This window comes from Trachemys scripta, chromosome 3 (genome assembly GCF_013100865.1).
Source record: "Trachemys scripta elegans isolate TJP31775 chromosome 3, CAS_Tse_1.0, whole genome shotgun sequence".
Classification (NCBI taxonomy): domain Eukaryota; kingdom Metazoa; phylum Chordata; order Testudines; family Emydidae; genus Trachemys; species Trachemys scripta.
In genome coordinates, this window is record NC_048300.1 from 200,232,269 (window position 1) to 200,246,712 (window position 14,444).

Here is a 14,444-nt window from a genome sequence, read left to right on the forward strand (position 1 = left end):
TGGGGGACACTTTCTGGAGGCCAATTAAAGCAATAAAATCAAGCACGCTGTCTACACTGGTATTTTGGCGACAAAAATTTTGCATAAAGAGCCCTATGTCTCTCATCGAGATGGTTTTATTTCGTCACCGAAACTGAAGAGTTTTGTCGCCGAAAGTACCATTGTAGTGTGTACACCTCCATTGTTTCATCGCCAAAAGCTGCCTTTTTGCGAAAAATCTCTGCAATGTAGACAAGGTCTAATACTCTGGCACCGAACAGATTATACTGTGTGTCTGCAGACAGAATGCCCAAGAGGGTTGGTAGCCAGCCACAACTCTCAGGACCTGTGTGGCTCAAGGAGCCATGCTATGGCTATTGAATCTGAGAAGCAACCAAGCACTGTAAATTCAAACCCAACCTTTGGAAGAAAGCTGAAAATAGGAGGGAAAGGATGGGACACTGAGAGTGGTGACATGAAGGTGGGGAGAGGGCAAGTGGGAGAGATTAGTACCCTGGGTGCCTGTCAACCCACATTCTCCCCTCCCGTTTATGTGCTGGGATCTGGGGGTCCCTTTCCCTGCCCCAATGTGAGCTTGGATCTTGGGGGCTCTGTTAGAGCGGGCCTGAACCCCTCTCCCTGGCCCCCCATGAAAGCTGGCATCTGGGAAAGCCCTACCACTCTGGATGGGGAGCTGAGAACAGGCATGCTGAGAGCATGCACCAAGAACACACTGCTGACACTGGGCTGAGGAGTTGAGAATGGTCATGCATGATGTTCACCACAGTCTCTCAAGTACTGGTACTGTCAAGGGAGGGTGAGAATGCACACCGAAATGAATGGAGCAGTTCATACATCTCAGAGCTATTACTTCAGGCTGCATTCATCTCCATAAGGTGTTCTCATTCATCTGAGAAAATCACATTGAGATGAATGGGCCACTTCATACCTCTCAGAGCCTGCTATGCTTTCAGGATTATCCTGTGCTGGGAATCTGGATATAGCAAAGCGGTTGCTGATGATTAATTTCATACACTATTATAGAGGAGGACCAGCTCTGCTACAATTAAGATTGAGACGACTTTCTGTTTAAAGGATAATTTTACTAAGTGCTCTAAAATCCACATGCTTACTCAACTTGGCTTGAAATTTGCTGCACCTCAAAATGTACAGGAAAGGGCTAGTGATTCAAACGTGGGATCATTTGAGCAAGAGGTGACTAGGACACAGCCCTCGGAGAAAACAGCTTTTCTTAAAGTTCACAGATTCAAGCAACCCTTGTTTCCTTGCACACTTGATTTCTGAAGTGCAAATGGCTTAATAGGATGGGAAGGGAAAGATGAGGTAGAAATGGGGTGCGGGGCTATATGTGGCAGAGCATGGTGAGGGAGAGGGCGTTACAGAAGAAGATAGACACACCGGTCTTCACTCACATGGTAAAAGTGACTGTAACCACCATGTAATGAAAATGTCAGGTTTTTTTGAGGAGGTAGACCATGTATGAGATTCCTTTCAACAGCCCTGTTAGCAATTACATACCAAACATTTCCAAGCATGACCATCATCCCCATTACACTATAATAGAGTATGGGGGGCACACTTAAGAATAACATAACAACCTTCTGTCTGAGTAGAGATAACAGTGGACTGGGACTCAACAATGTACACCCTGTGCTTGGTTCTGCCACTGGCCTGCTGGGTGCCCTTGAGCAAATCACTTCACCTCTCTGCCTCAGTTTCCCTATCTGTAAAATTTGTATGATGTTTCCCTCAGTAAATTTCTTTGAGATCTATTGATGGAAAAGCATTGTGTAAGAGCTAAGTATTATACTTACTTGGCTACAGCAGCATCTCAATTGTACACCTATATGATAACTACTGGTGCCTAAATGACCACTAAATTCTACCAACAACATTTCTTTTTCCATTAAAAAAATCAGTGAATTTACTGACAAAAAATTTTTTAACACAGCATTATGGCTGCCAGGTGGTGTCTCAGGCCCCTCCAGAATGCAGAGTTTAGGCCTCAACTGAGCACCACATTTCAGGAAAGATGTGGACAAATTGGAGAGAGTCCAGAGAAGAGCAACAACAATGATTAAAGGTCAAGAAAACATGACCTATAAGGGAAGATTGAAAAAATTGGGTTTGTTTACTCTGAAAAAGAGAAGACTAAGAGGAGACATGATAACAGTTTTCAAGTACGTAAAAGGTTGTTACAAGGAGGAGGGAGAAAAATTGTTTTTCTTAACCTCTGAGGATAGGACAAGAAGCAATGGGCTTAAATTGCAGCAAGGGAGGTTTAGGTTGGACATTAGGAAAAGCTTCCTACCTGTCAGGGTGGTTAAGCACTGGAATAAAATTGTCTAGGGAGGTTCTGGAATCTCTATCATTGGAGATTTTTAAGAGCAGGTTAGACAAACACCTGTCAGGAATGGTCTAGATAATACTTAGTCCTACCATGAGTGCGGGAGACTAGACTAGATGACCTCTCAAGGTCCCTTCCAGTCCTATGATTCTATGATTTGCCTCTCGCTACAGTATCTCTCAACAATCTAGAGACGATACTAAATTTGGACAAGTGGTCCTCCAGTCCTTGTTCAAACAGATTCCGAACCCACCTCCAATTGGGACTGCTTGTGAGTCACCGATAGTAGAATGGACACCTGCAATCACTTAAAGAGGAAGAAACAGTTACTGACCTTTCCATAACTGTTCTTTGAGATGTGTTGCACATACCCATTCCATGACCTGCCCTCCTTCCCCTCTCTGTCAGAGTCTTCCAGTGAGAAGGAACTGAGGGGGGCAAGGGTGACTCCACCTTTATGCCTGCGCTCTGTGCGCAAGATACCACAAGGCGCTCTAGCTGCCCCAATGGCTACCACCGAGGGAAAATCTCTCTGACAAATGTGCACTGGCGAGCACGATCACCTACAGTGGAATGGACATGTGCAAAACATCTCGAAGAACAACAGTTATTGAAAGGTTAATAACTGTTTCTTATAGTACACGCCCACACAACCTTAACTCTGCCCTGTTTGCTCAGCCGTTGCACTGTACTGGACAGGAGCTACCTACACATGCCCTATACGCCACACAAACATTTACTGAGCAGCAAGCTGAGCTGTAAATCTACAGTGTTTCAGCATGCTGCACACTAAGTGTGTTTGTACCGTAGGTCTAAGGCCCTTCATTTTCTGCTTTTAATATCTTTTTATTTATTTTTTTTACTGAAAACTTCCCAGGTTTTACAAAAGCTGTTACTTGGTTTTTACTGATTTTTTTCACCTGAATTTTGGACCATTCTCACAATCAGAGCACTGCCAAGCTGCTCCAACTAATTCCTCCATTCGATACAGTTGCACCTAACAGCGAATTCAGCTGAAGTGCATGCAGATAATTCCAGTGACTATTGCCAGTTCCGGGGGGGGGGGGGGGAAGTTAACATTGCTTGGATATGTACCTTAATTCTGTATTTCCTGGTTTTCAGACATTTGAGTTTTGCTGAACTTGATATTCTGAAAGGGCAAGAGATAGAATCATAGAAATGTAGGACTGAGAGGGACCTCGATAGTCCATCTAGTCCAGTCCCCTGCAGTTGTGGGGGTGGAGGAGGATACGGGCATTGGAGCAGGAAAGGGGAGTGTTGGACCAGTGCAGGAAAGAGTAGGTGGAAAGGTGAGGGTCAGATCTGTGCAGTGGGGGTGTTGGAGGGGCTTCAGCTCTGTTCCCTCCAAATCAGTCAATGAGTAATATGTACTTTCATGGCCCCTATCACTGTAGTATCTGAGTCCTTGCAATGTTTAATGCATTTATCCTCACAACATCCCTGTGAGGTAGGGAAATGCTATTAGCCCCTTTTTTACAAAAGGGAAAATGAGACACAGAGAGACTTGAGGTTCCTGATTAACTGTTAATCCACTTTGTGGATTAAGCTAATTCAGAATAAGGCATTTACTCTGGAACAGAAGTATTCACACAGAGAGCTATTCAGAAAGAACTATTCCACTTTAAATTCACACCCTACCTCAATCTGAATTAACTTGCCTGGGTAGACAAGACATAAGTGACTTGCCTTAGATCACACAGCGAGTTTGTTGCAAAGCAGGAAATTGAACCCAGGTCTCCTGGCTCCTAACCACCGGTCCATCCTTACTCTCATGTCCCCACTGACTCCATGCTCATCCCTGCACTAATCCTGCCTTTGCTCTCCAGCTCCTTCACCTGCGCATCCCATGCTGACGCCTGCCTCTTCATGGGGAGGATTATGGGTGGCAGGTATAAGAGGTCAGGGGAGGCTCAGCCTCCCCAAACAGGATGCGGCGCACCTCCCTCTGGTGGCATGCTGGCCCTCCACCTTCAGAGCACTGCTGCTGATAGGGCACCCGGGCCGTAACCCCACCCTGAGGCCCCACTCCTGCTTGTCCTCTTCCCCTGTGGCCCCACCCACACTGTTCCTCTTCCTGTCCCCGCTCCGCCTCTTCCCCTGAGGCCCTGCTGCTTGTGCCTTTCCACCCCGTCCCCTGAGGCCCCCCCCATCCACAGGGGTGCAGAGGCATGAGCAGCAGGAGGGGGGCCTTGGGGAAGGAGGAGAAAGGAGCGTGTGGCGGGCAGGGGGGCTGAGCAGGAGCGGAGCCTGCGGTGGAGTGGAACATGGGCGGGGCCTTGGGGGAGAAGGCCGAGCGGGGGCAGGCCTCAGGGCAAAGCAGGGGAGTGGAGCCACGGTCCAGTGCCGGTGCCCCCATGCACTTCTTGGGAGTTTCCAGTGCTTATGCCCAGCCTCCCCAAATGCAGGAGTCACGCGCCGTCCATGGGGAGGGTGTTTGGGGAAGGACAGAGAGATGGGAGCTGATGAGATGATGCAGAGGCAGTGAAAGGATTAGCATACAGCCAGCACATTCTGTGGGCAGGGCAATCATTGACCAGGGGCCAGAGGCAGTGGAGGAAGAGAGCTGCACTGTGGTAAATGGGTGTGCTAAGAAATTATTTTGTTTTCAAACCAAGGAATTAAATGCCCAGACACTTTAACGCAGAGTTACGGTTTCCCATTGGTGCCTGGTGCCCTTCCAGAATGTGGAGTGTTGCTAAACTTAACTCTCTGAAAACTAGGAAATTCAGAGTTCAAGACAAGCGATCTCTACCTGAGGTCAGGGGAAAGGGGGCGTCTGGAGCAGCAGTGAACTGTGTGGGCTAGGGTGTGGTTGGAGAGGCCTGGCTGCTGTGTGCACAGGGGGCCTGGCTCGCCGTATGTACAGCTTAGCCTACATAACCAAGGAACTATGTGACCTTCTAGTAAACTGCTGCTTGTGGTGTGTTCACAGCAGCAGAGGGCATCAGACAGCAAGGAGCAACTTTTTACCTGTGAATTGCCTTTGAAGTGCTAATGGCTGAATGGGGTTATTCAACGATTACCACCATCCCACTATAACAAAGGCTAGGTCCACACTACCCGCCTGATTCGGCGGGTAGAGATTGATCTTCTGGGATCGATTTATCGCGTCTCATCTGGATGTGATAAATCGATCCCAGAAGCGCTCCCCCATCGACTGCGGAACTCCTGCTCGCCGCGTGGACCCGCAGTAAGTAAACTTAGTTCGATCTAGGAAACGTCGACTTCAGCTACGCTATTCTCGTAGCTGAAGTTGCGTTTCCTAGATCGATCCCCCGCCCCAGTGTGGACCAAGCCAAAGTTGTACAGGACAGGAAGGATCGTTTAGGAATTACATAGTATCCTTTAACGTTTGGCCAGCCACAGCAGTGCCTCAACTGCAAAGGTTGTGTTGGCATGTACCTTAACTCTTCATTTCCTGATTTTCCATGGTTTGAGTTTTGCTGAACTCAGAAAGGCAGGCGATACCACTGGGCAAACTTAACTCTGCATTAACAAAGGTTTTTGTCAGTTAATTTAGTTGCACACTCATGTGCAATACACTTAGAGACTGAGTGAAAAATCTGCCATGCATGATCAGGACACATCATTATATTTTCAATTAAAACCTTTTTTTTTTCTCCAAAAACTAAAAGTGCTAGTCTTCAATGAGGGCTATGTTCATTTCAAATTTAAAAGTTCAACCATTTTTGCTGAATTTTTCACAAAGGTAAGAACATATGGAACAGGTTATAATGGAAACTGTTTTGCTGTCTTCAGCATAGTGGTTACAACTGTAGGCCTGCTATAATGGGGATCTAAAATTAAAGCTTTTCAGTATCTCACAGTAGTCAGGTTTCACAAAAGACAGGCGTACATAGATTGCGTAGGAGTTCTTTCTGTACAGTGCTTAATGTTAATTCTCTCGCTTGTTACAAACCCATTATTGGAAAGGTTGCTTGTTGCCCATAGGGGTTTACGAGGGTAATTCCACTTTGCTTCTTCATTATAAGGTCTTGCTATGCTTCCGGCAGATTTATATAGCAACCAGCTGTACCTTACAAAGAAGAAAGAGCTTGTGTGTCTGAGAAATGTGGATTGTGGTTTCTGAGTATCCAGTGCACTGCCACTGAAAGCAATCGGTGTCATGTTTTAAAAGATATCTCCAAAACAAATGCCTTCCTGGACATGTCTAGAGTAGGACTTAATTGGAATGTCATGCTGAAAGGCCGGTTTTCAATACCTAATACAGGAACGAAAGAAAATTACACAGGCACAGGAAATTTGAGAAGCAAAAACATATTTTAAAATGACTTGCTATCTTAAAATCCTTGTGATATGTGTGTGCCTTCCAGAAATGAAACTACTAAATGCAGGTTGGAAGGAACCCCACAGATTAATAGGGTATTTGGGGGGGAATTATCTGGGAGCACCCAGTTGTTAGTAGGTATCATTTTCATGTGACTCTTGTTGAAACATATGTGTATTTTTAACTGTTCATCAATCTGTGTTCATTTTAATTACTGTTACCTGTGTTTTGTTAACACGTTAATAATTTGCTTTATATTTATTTTTTATGTTTTGTTTGCTTTCTTTGCCTTCATTACTACTAGGTTGCAGTACAGAGTGGACACTGCCAATCGTTTAGCTGATGAGCATGCACTGATAGCAACATATGTGAGCCGGCTACAGAACGGTACACGGTTAGTGTTAGGAAAGCTTTCATGGAGTGGGTTTGGGGACAATAATGCTGTTTTCTTTGGGAGATTTACAGCAGGGAGGTGAAAGTCACCCCATGGCAGTAGGTCTGCACAAGGCCCTCCACACCACTTAAGCCTCTTATTAAGAGCTTACATGGTGCTTATATGGTGTGCAGGGCTTTTCTCACCCTTTATCCCAGGGTGAATTTTATTTAAATCAAAAACATATTTTTTGGTGTCTTCAGAGTTTTCTCAGGGTTTTGTGCAACTCTCGCTTGAATTCTTTTTTTTTTTTTTTTCAATTATGAACTTAGTTCTAAAAATGTATTAAAAACTGGCCACCTTTGTTACTGTAAACAATTTAATGGTAGTTCTAGGAAAACACTAAAATGATTTCAGCATAGTGGTCCATGGACACTAAACCATTTTTTTTTAGATCCTATTCACTGCTCTACTCAAGGGTATATGTGCCCCAGCAGATGCAACTGGGGCAAGTCTGTCGAGAATCCTTCAAATCATTCTGAAAATACACAGGCACGTGACTTATGTAACATGCCTTGGTCTCAAAACTCCAGTCCTTTATCTTTCCAAAACAGTGTGTGAAAAGTTTGGTAAGTGCTTTGGAGAGATCCCCTCTTCTCACTTACAATTAGTGGCTGTGTGCATTTACCTTTTATATCTGTAAATCTAGATTCTGTATAAAGAGAGAGGTCTAGAAAGGTTTCCCCCAGAGCTCTAAAGCATGGTGGCTCCACCATAACTTCATTTTCTACCACTTTGCTTCCCTGGCCTGCAAGTCTTCCCCACCCCACTTTGGGGCCTAATGATCCATTAACAGAGGCGAATCTGTGCTGGAGAGGAAGAGGAGGTGCAGAGCCCTAGAGGGTGTGCCTGGAGACTTTGCATCAACCTGTCCACACGTGCCCACTGGCTAAGATTTTTGGAAGAAGGCCATATGCCATCATTCTTTCATTTAGCAATTTCTGTCCCACAGATATGTGGGAAAGATGAGCTCTAGCTTTCCAAATCATGGAGAGAAGTCAGTCATTCCCCCTGAAGGTTGAGTCACTATTCTCTGCTAACACCTGTTTACCCAGCAGCATATAGCACTGTCCACCATGTAACAAGCAAGGAATTCCTGACTCCCCCCGTCAAAGGATTAGTGTAGTTATTTCAGCTTAAGATGAAAAGGAGCTGGTGATGAGGGGCTGTCACACTGACTGCACTTCAAGGCACATACATGAGATTTGAGAAACTACTAGATGTAGCTAATAGCTGCCACACTGCAAAATGTTGGAACACTTGGTCTCAGAGGGAGGATTTTGCTCCTTCCAAAGCATATTGACATGTTTTTTAAAAATTAAATAAATTCTGCCCTCAGTGTGTCTGGCAGAGTTGATCAGTAGAGAGTGCTCCTCCACATCCCCGGTGAAGCCTCCACCTCCGATTGCCATTCTTTTGATCTCTCCCAGCCGTCAAGAATCCCATGTACAGGTTACATCCTTCTGCCTGAGATAAACTGGTGGGATTCTCTATGCACCATAAAAAGTCATTGCCAAAGGTGGAAGTGGCCTGCCATTCCAGGACTCATACACACTCAGTGACTAATAATAATAATAATCACTCCCTCTTCTTTTATAGATTCATAGAATTTAAGGACAGAAGGGGCCTTTAGATTTATCCTGTCTGACCTCCTGTGTCGCACAGACCATTGCATTTCACCCAATTACCTGATATTATAGCTGTGTCTTCAAAAGAGGAAGGGAGCTCACTGGGTCCAAGAGATGCCCCTGGGACACTCATAATGTGTGGCTTCCAGTTGGGGGTTGGACTAGATGACCTCTTGAGGTCCCTTCCAACTCTGATATTCTATGATTCTATGATTCTATGTGGGACTTTGAAATTGGTTTGGAATCAAACCATGTGCACACAAGTCATGGAGATCACCTCCAACCCCTCCAAGAAAGCTAGCTCTTAGTTGGGACACACCCAGGAATCCACAAGGGATACAAAAGAGAGATACTTGGACCAACTGCCCCCATTCCACTTTCTATCAATTTTTAAAAAACATCAAAACTGTTATAAAAATGCTTCATTTATTGAAAATTGGGTTTTGTGGGAAACCAATTTCAATAACCATTGATAAAAAATCAATTAAAATGTTGAAAAAATGAAACATGGGTCTGTCTTGAACCCCATGAAATGGAAACAGCTTTAGAATTTTAGAAATTTAGAAATTTCTTAACATTTTTTAATTTTTTAACAAGCTTTAGTTGATTCTACTGCCTGTGTGAAAGAAATCTCCCTTGCTGTCCTCTGCAGAGCAGCAACACGGACCTCTCTTCACGCATCCATAAAGTGATATTGATTGGAACCAGCCTCATGAGAACATATTTCCTGAGTAGGAGAGAACCAACTCTCTCCACCGCACCCCTAGAGGAATTTTGTTTATTTGGGGGATTTTATGTTCTGTTAGCCAAATATCTCTATTTGAAGTCATTTTCTCACTTTTATTGCTACCTTCACATTCCAGTGTCAGAGTCTCTCTGGTATCTGTTAGCAGCTAAAATTTCTCATTGATTCTGATGGTCTTTTCTGTTGCTGCCTGTTGCAGCCTATTTTTTGTTTGGGACATCCTCAAACTTCTTACCATTCAAGTGTGAGAATCCTGTGGAGACAGCAGCCCTTCTTCTCCGGTATGTCCAAGCTGCAGTGGAGAGTGGCGGTCTCAGGGAGCCAGTTGTGGCATCCTAATTTGAGGCTGCCTGGCCCCAGCATAAGTTAGAACAGAAGGACCCTGCTCTAATCTGTGCTGCTGGCGTAAAATCCTTTATTCCAGTGAAGGATTAGGCATAGTGAAGCTCAGTTGTTACTCCCCAGGTCTTCCCTGACATGCTCCTGTCCACTGGGGAAAGGGGAATGACTGATGCTCGCTCTATGCCATTCCCGTCCAGAAGAGAAATTCTCTGCTAGGAATTTCTGGTGAGTTTATGTCCACTTTGCACTCTGTAAGCAACACAAAGTGGTCAGAGCAGTCTGGAGACTTTGGCCCAATGTCTTTAAAGTAGGGGAAATTATGTTATTACATAACTTGCTTATCTGTAAGTATCTTATCATTTCTTGGAAAGGGCCATTTTGAAAATAGCCTGTACAGGTAGTGCATGGTAGCCAATATGGCTCATTCAGGCTCACACTTTACCCTCCTCCTGCTGCCCTCAAAGGCCAAAAATTCTGAACTGGTCTTGTGTTAGAAGAAACAGTCGTAAGAGTGAGAATCCTGTGAGATTGGCTTCAGAGCAGTAACTACAAGTAAATTATTTTTCTTTACTTCGTGAAGCAGGATATAGGATTCTGTGACATTTCATAGATTGCTGTTTAATACCCTTTATAATATTCCTACAGTATTGTTAGATATGGTACATGTGTATTGCACTGAATGGTGACTTGTGCCTTCTGTTTCCATGCGTGAAGCCTGAGTTCTGTATTAATTGACATGTGGAAGTCTGAGGTAAAGGAGGCAAGTTCGAACTCAAGTACCTTTCTGCACACATAAGACTTCTGACAATAATGAAGAAGAAACTGTAGATTTTCTCCATTACAATATTAATTTTTGAAGATTTTTTTTCTCATACATTTTAGCATAAAGAGAAACTGTTTCAGGAAGTGAGACACAGTTAAGAGATACCAAATCATGGACAAAGGGAGAAGGGAACGAAAGGTCTTGCAGCAAGAGAGCTGACTAGAAAGAAGGGGTCAAACAGCTTAAATTGCTGATGAAATCCACACAGGTCTCAAAATCAAATTCAGAAAGCAAGGTAGGGAAGGTGGACCCACAATAAAAATGTGTCATGGTCCAGAAAATGTGTTTTGAATATACAGTGTTATGGGGGTGGGTAGGAAATAGAAACAGGGAAAGATCATCAAGGCCAATACAATGGTTTATCTCATCTCTTAATACTACTTTCCTAAATTTTCACCTTACCTTACAGGCCCCTCTTTCTCTAGTATCAGTGCATCTAGATCACTGAATATCTTCAAATTATTCTGTTTATGGACACACAGTAGGCCAAATTCAGAGGTATATCTGAACTGGTATTATTTACACCTACTTCCAGGCCTTTCAGTCTGTAAATTACAGCATTACCTTAATTCAGCTTCCTCACGCTTCCCTGCTGTGTAAGATATAACCTCTGATACCCTCCTCTGACTGACGACCTAAGTCTGGAGGAGTCCAAGTTAATGAATTTGAACAAATCCACATTTTAAAATAAATGTGAGGTATGTAACTTGAATTCTACTATTTAATTAAAATGAATATTTGCCTGTGAAATTAAGGTGTAGTTAATGATTGTACAAAGTAATGCAGATATTTTAAAAAGTGTCCTGCCGGCACTTAGCATTTATTTCTTTACCATCATTTCATTTTTAGGGCTTGATTCTGATCCTGCATTTGATTGCAAATGCATAGGTGCACATCACTGCATGTTTTCTGACATCCAGCACTACATCTGTGGATCCAGTATCAAGAAGCAAGTCCTTCTGGCATTAGGCTACATCGCAAAATTGAGCCTTATTAAAATATTTTATTACCTATCATTTTAAAGACAAACTATAGTGGAGAAAAAAGATATACTGTAGTGACTGAATCAGACACCAGCAACAAAGGCAAATATTTCAATTTAACACTAACTTGAAAAGCCTGCTCTTTCACATGGCATCTCACTTCTGATTTGTTGTAATGGGAACTTTGCAGCCCATAGTCTGAGCTCATAGCAGGTCTTTATATTGACTAATTTCAATTAATTCAAAACTTACTGTTTGTCCACGGGAGCTTGATATTATTATATTTTAAAAGTTGTTTAGTTTAAAACAATTTCTAAAGTTTATAGTGTGTTATATATTAGTTATGCCCTGCCAGGCTCACCAGACTAGTATAAGCACTTTGCTGGAATATAAATAGTTTGAGACCCATGTTGTGCTCTCTTCCCACCATAGATTTCCCATTAGTCCTGAGGATCACCCACCAAAATTATCAGACACATAGATGAACACGGTTTGTTGGAGAAGAGCCAACAGGGATTTTATAAAGGGAAATCATGCCTCACCAATCTATTAGAATTCGTTGAGGGGATCAAAAAACATGGACAAGGGTGTAATTGGACTTTCAGAAAGTGAGAGACCTAGTCAAAGGCTAAAGGCTTTTAAGCAAACTAAGCAATCATGACATAAGAGGGAAGGTCCTCTCATGGATCAGTAACTGGTTAGAAGACAGGAAACAAAGGATAGGAAGAGAAAGTCATTTTTCACAGTGGAGAGAGGTAAATAGCTAGGTCCCCCAAGGATCTGTTCTGGGACCAGTGCTGTTCAACATATTCATAAATGATCTGGGAAAAGGGGTAAACAATGAGGTGGCAAAGTTTGCAGACAATACAGAATCAATGGCTATTAGCCAGGATGGGCAGGGATGGTCTCCCTAGCCTCTGTTCACCAGAAGCTGGGAATGGGCGACAGGGGATGGATCACTTGATGATTCCCTGTTCTGTTCATTCCCTCTGGGGCACCTGGCATTGGCCACTGTCGGAAGACAGGATACTGGGCTAGATGGACCTTTGGTCTGACCCAGCGTGGCCATTCTTATGTTCTTAAATTTGCTCAACATAGTTAAGTGAAAAGGTGACTGCAAAGAGTTACAAAAGAATTTCACAAAACTGGGTGGCTGGGCGGCAAAATGGCAAATGAAATTCAATGTTGATAAATGCAAAGTAATGCACATTGGAAAACATAATCCCGATTACATGTAAAAATGATGGGGTCTAAATTAGCTGTTACCACTGAAGAACCAGATCTTGGAGTCATTGTGGATAGTTCTCTGAAAACATCTGTTTAATGTGCAGCGGCAATCAACAAAGCTAACAATGTTAGGGACAATTAGGAAAAGGATAGATAATAAGACAGAAAATACTATAATGCAACTATCTAAATCCATATTATGCCCACATCTTGAATACTGTGTGCAGTTTTGGTTGCCCCATCTCAAAAATTATATATTAAAAATGGAAAAGGTGCAGAGAAGGGCAACAAAAATGATTAGGGGTATTGAACAGCTTCCATATGAAGAGAGATTAAAAACACTGGGACTGTTCAGTTTGCAAAAAAAGACACCTGGGAGCGTCTATGATATGATAGATGTCTATAAAATAATGACTGGTGTGGAGAAAGTGAATAAGGAAGTGTTATTTACCCCTTCTCATAACACAAGAACTAGGGGTCGCCCAGTGAAATGAATAGGCAGCAGGTTCAAATGAAACAAATGGAAGTATTTCTTCATACAACACAGTCAAGCTGTGGAACTCGTTGCCAGGGGATGTTGTGAAGGCCAAAAGTATAACTGGGTTCAAAAGAACTAGATACATTCATTGAGGATAGGTCCATTAACGGCTATTAGCTAAGATGGTCAGGGATGCAACCCCACGCTCTGGTTGTCCCTAAGCCTCTGACTGTCACATTCTGGAACTGGATGACAGGGGGTGGATCCTGCGAAAATTGCCCCATTCTGTTAATTCCCTCTGAAGCATCTGGTGCTGGCCACTGTCAGAAAACTGGATTAGGTCTGGATGGACCATTAGTCTGACCCAGTGTGGCCGTTTGTATGTTTACCACCAAAGTTCCTATTTTTGCTTTTGCTTCTCCAGCGTTCAACTTCCAACTTTTCCTACTGTTTCATGGTGCTGTCACTGTGGATCAGAATTGCTGGAGACATTTTCCTCCAGAGCTCGTTTACTGTTTCTCCCAAGACAGCTGCAGTAATATTTCTACAGAGTGATGTGAGGTCCTTACCTCCGCACCCGCAGCCGTATTGCCCTGATCCAACATCTGCTGAAATTAGGCAGAGTCTGGTCAAGCCCTAAAAGTGCTATCTCTGCAGCATCCTCAACCTCTGCCAGCCATGGAGTGAAAGACAAATTCTAGGTCTCAAACTCGAATCCTTGCATGCCTTGTACATTTCACTCCTGCCAGGCTGGCCTATCAGCAGTATTTCTGCATTTTAGTTTATCTTTTTCAGTGACAGAGCGAATTCTTCTCTGGTTAGCATGATTTACTCATTTTTTCTTTTTGGAAACCATTCTCGATTTGACATTTGTCACATAGATCTTTTAAATACAGGACTTTCCACCTTCACCATTCAGTTTAATTACCCGTTTTGATCGGGGTCTATTAAAAATATCCTTGGAAAAACAGTATCGTTTTTGCTACCAATCTTTTTATAGGGTTTTTTTTTTTTCAGTTTTGGAAACTTATTGTTTGAAATATTTAACACTAGGCTGGACAAACCCCTGAAGAATAGACTACTGAGAGAACAATCTTGTGCTAGGCCCTGTGTTCAAGATTGAGAGAAG

The 14,444-nt window shown here is 43.3% G+C and overlaps 1 protein-coding gene across 7 annotated transcripts in view; it reads left to right on the forward strand.

Annotated features, from left to right (window-relative positions):
• The window catches only part of DTNB (dystrobrevin beta), a 294,840-nt gene that overhangs the window by 180,775 nt on the left and 99,621 nt on the right, over positions 1–14,444 (forward strand). For 5 of the 7 annotated variants that reach the window (XM_034766839.1, XM_034766840.1, XM_034766843.1 and 2 more), the window contains one exon: positions 6,961–7,050. The exons of the other annotated variants lie outside the window; for them this stretch is intronic. In XM_034766839.1, coding sequence (XP_034622730.1) covers positions 6,961–7,050 — 90 coding nt within the window. The remainder of the gene's footprint in view (positions 1–6,960; positions 7,051–14,444) is intronic. 7 annotated transcript variants of the gene reach the window in all.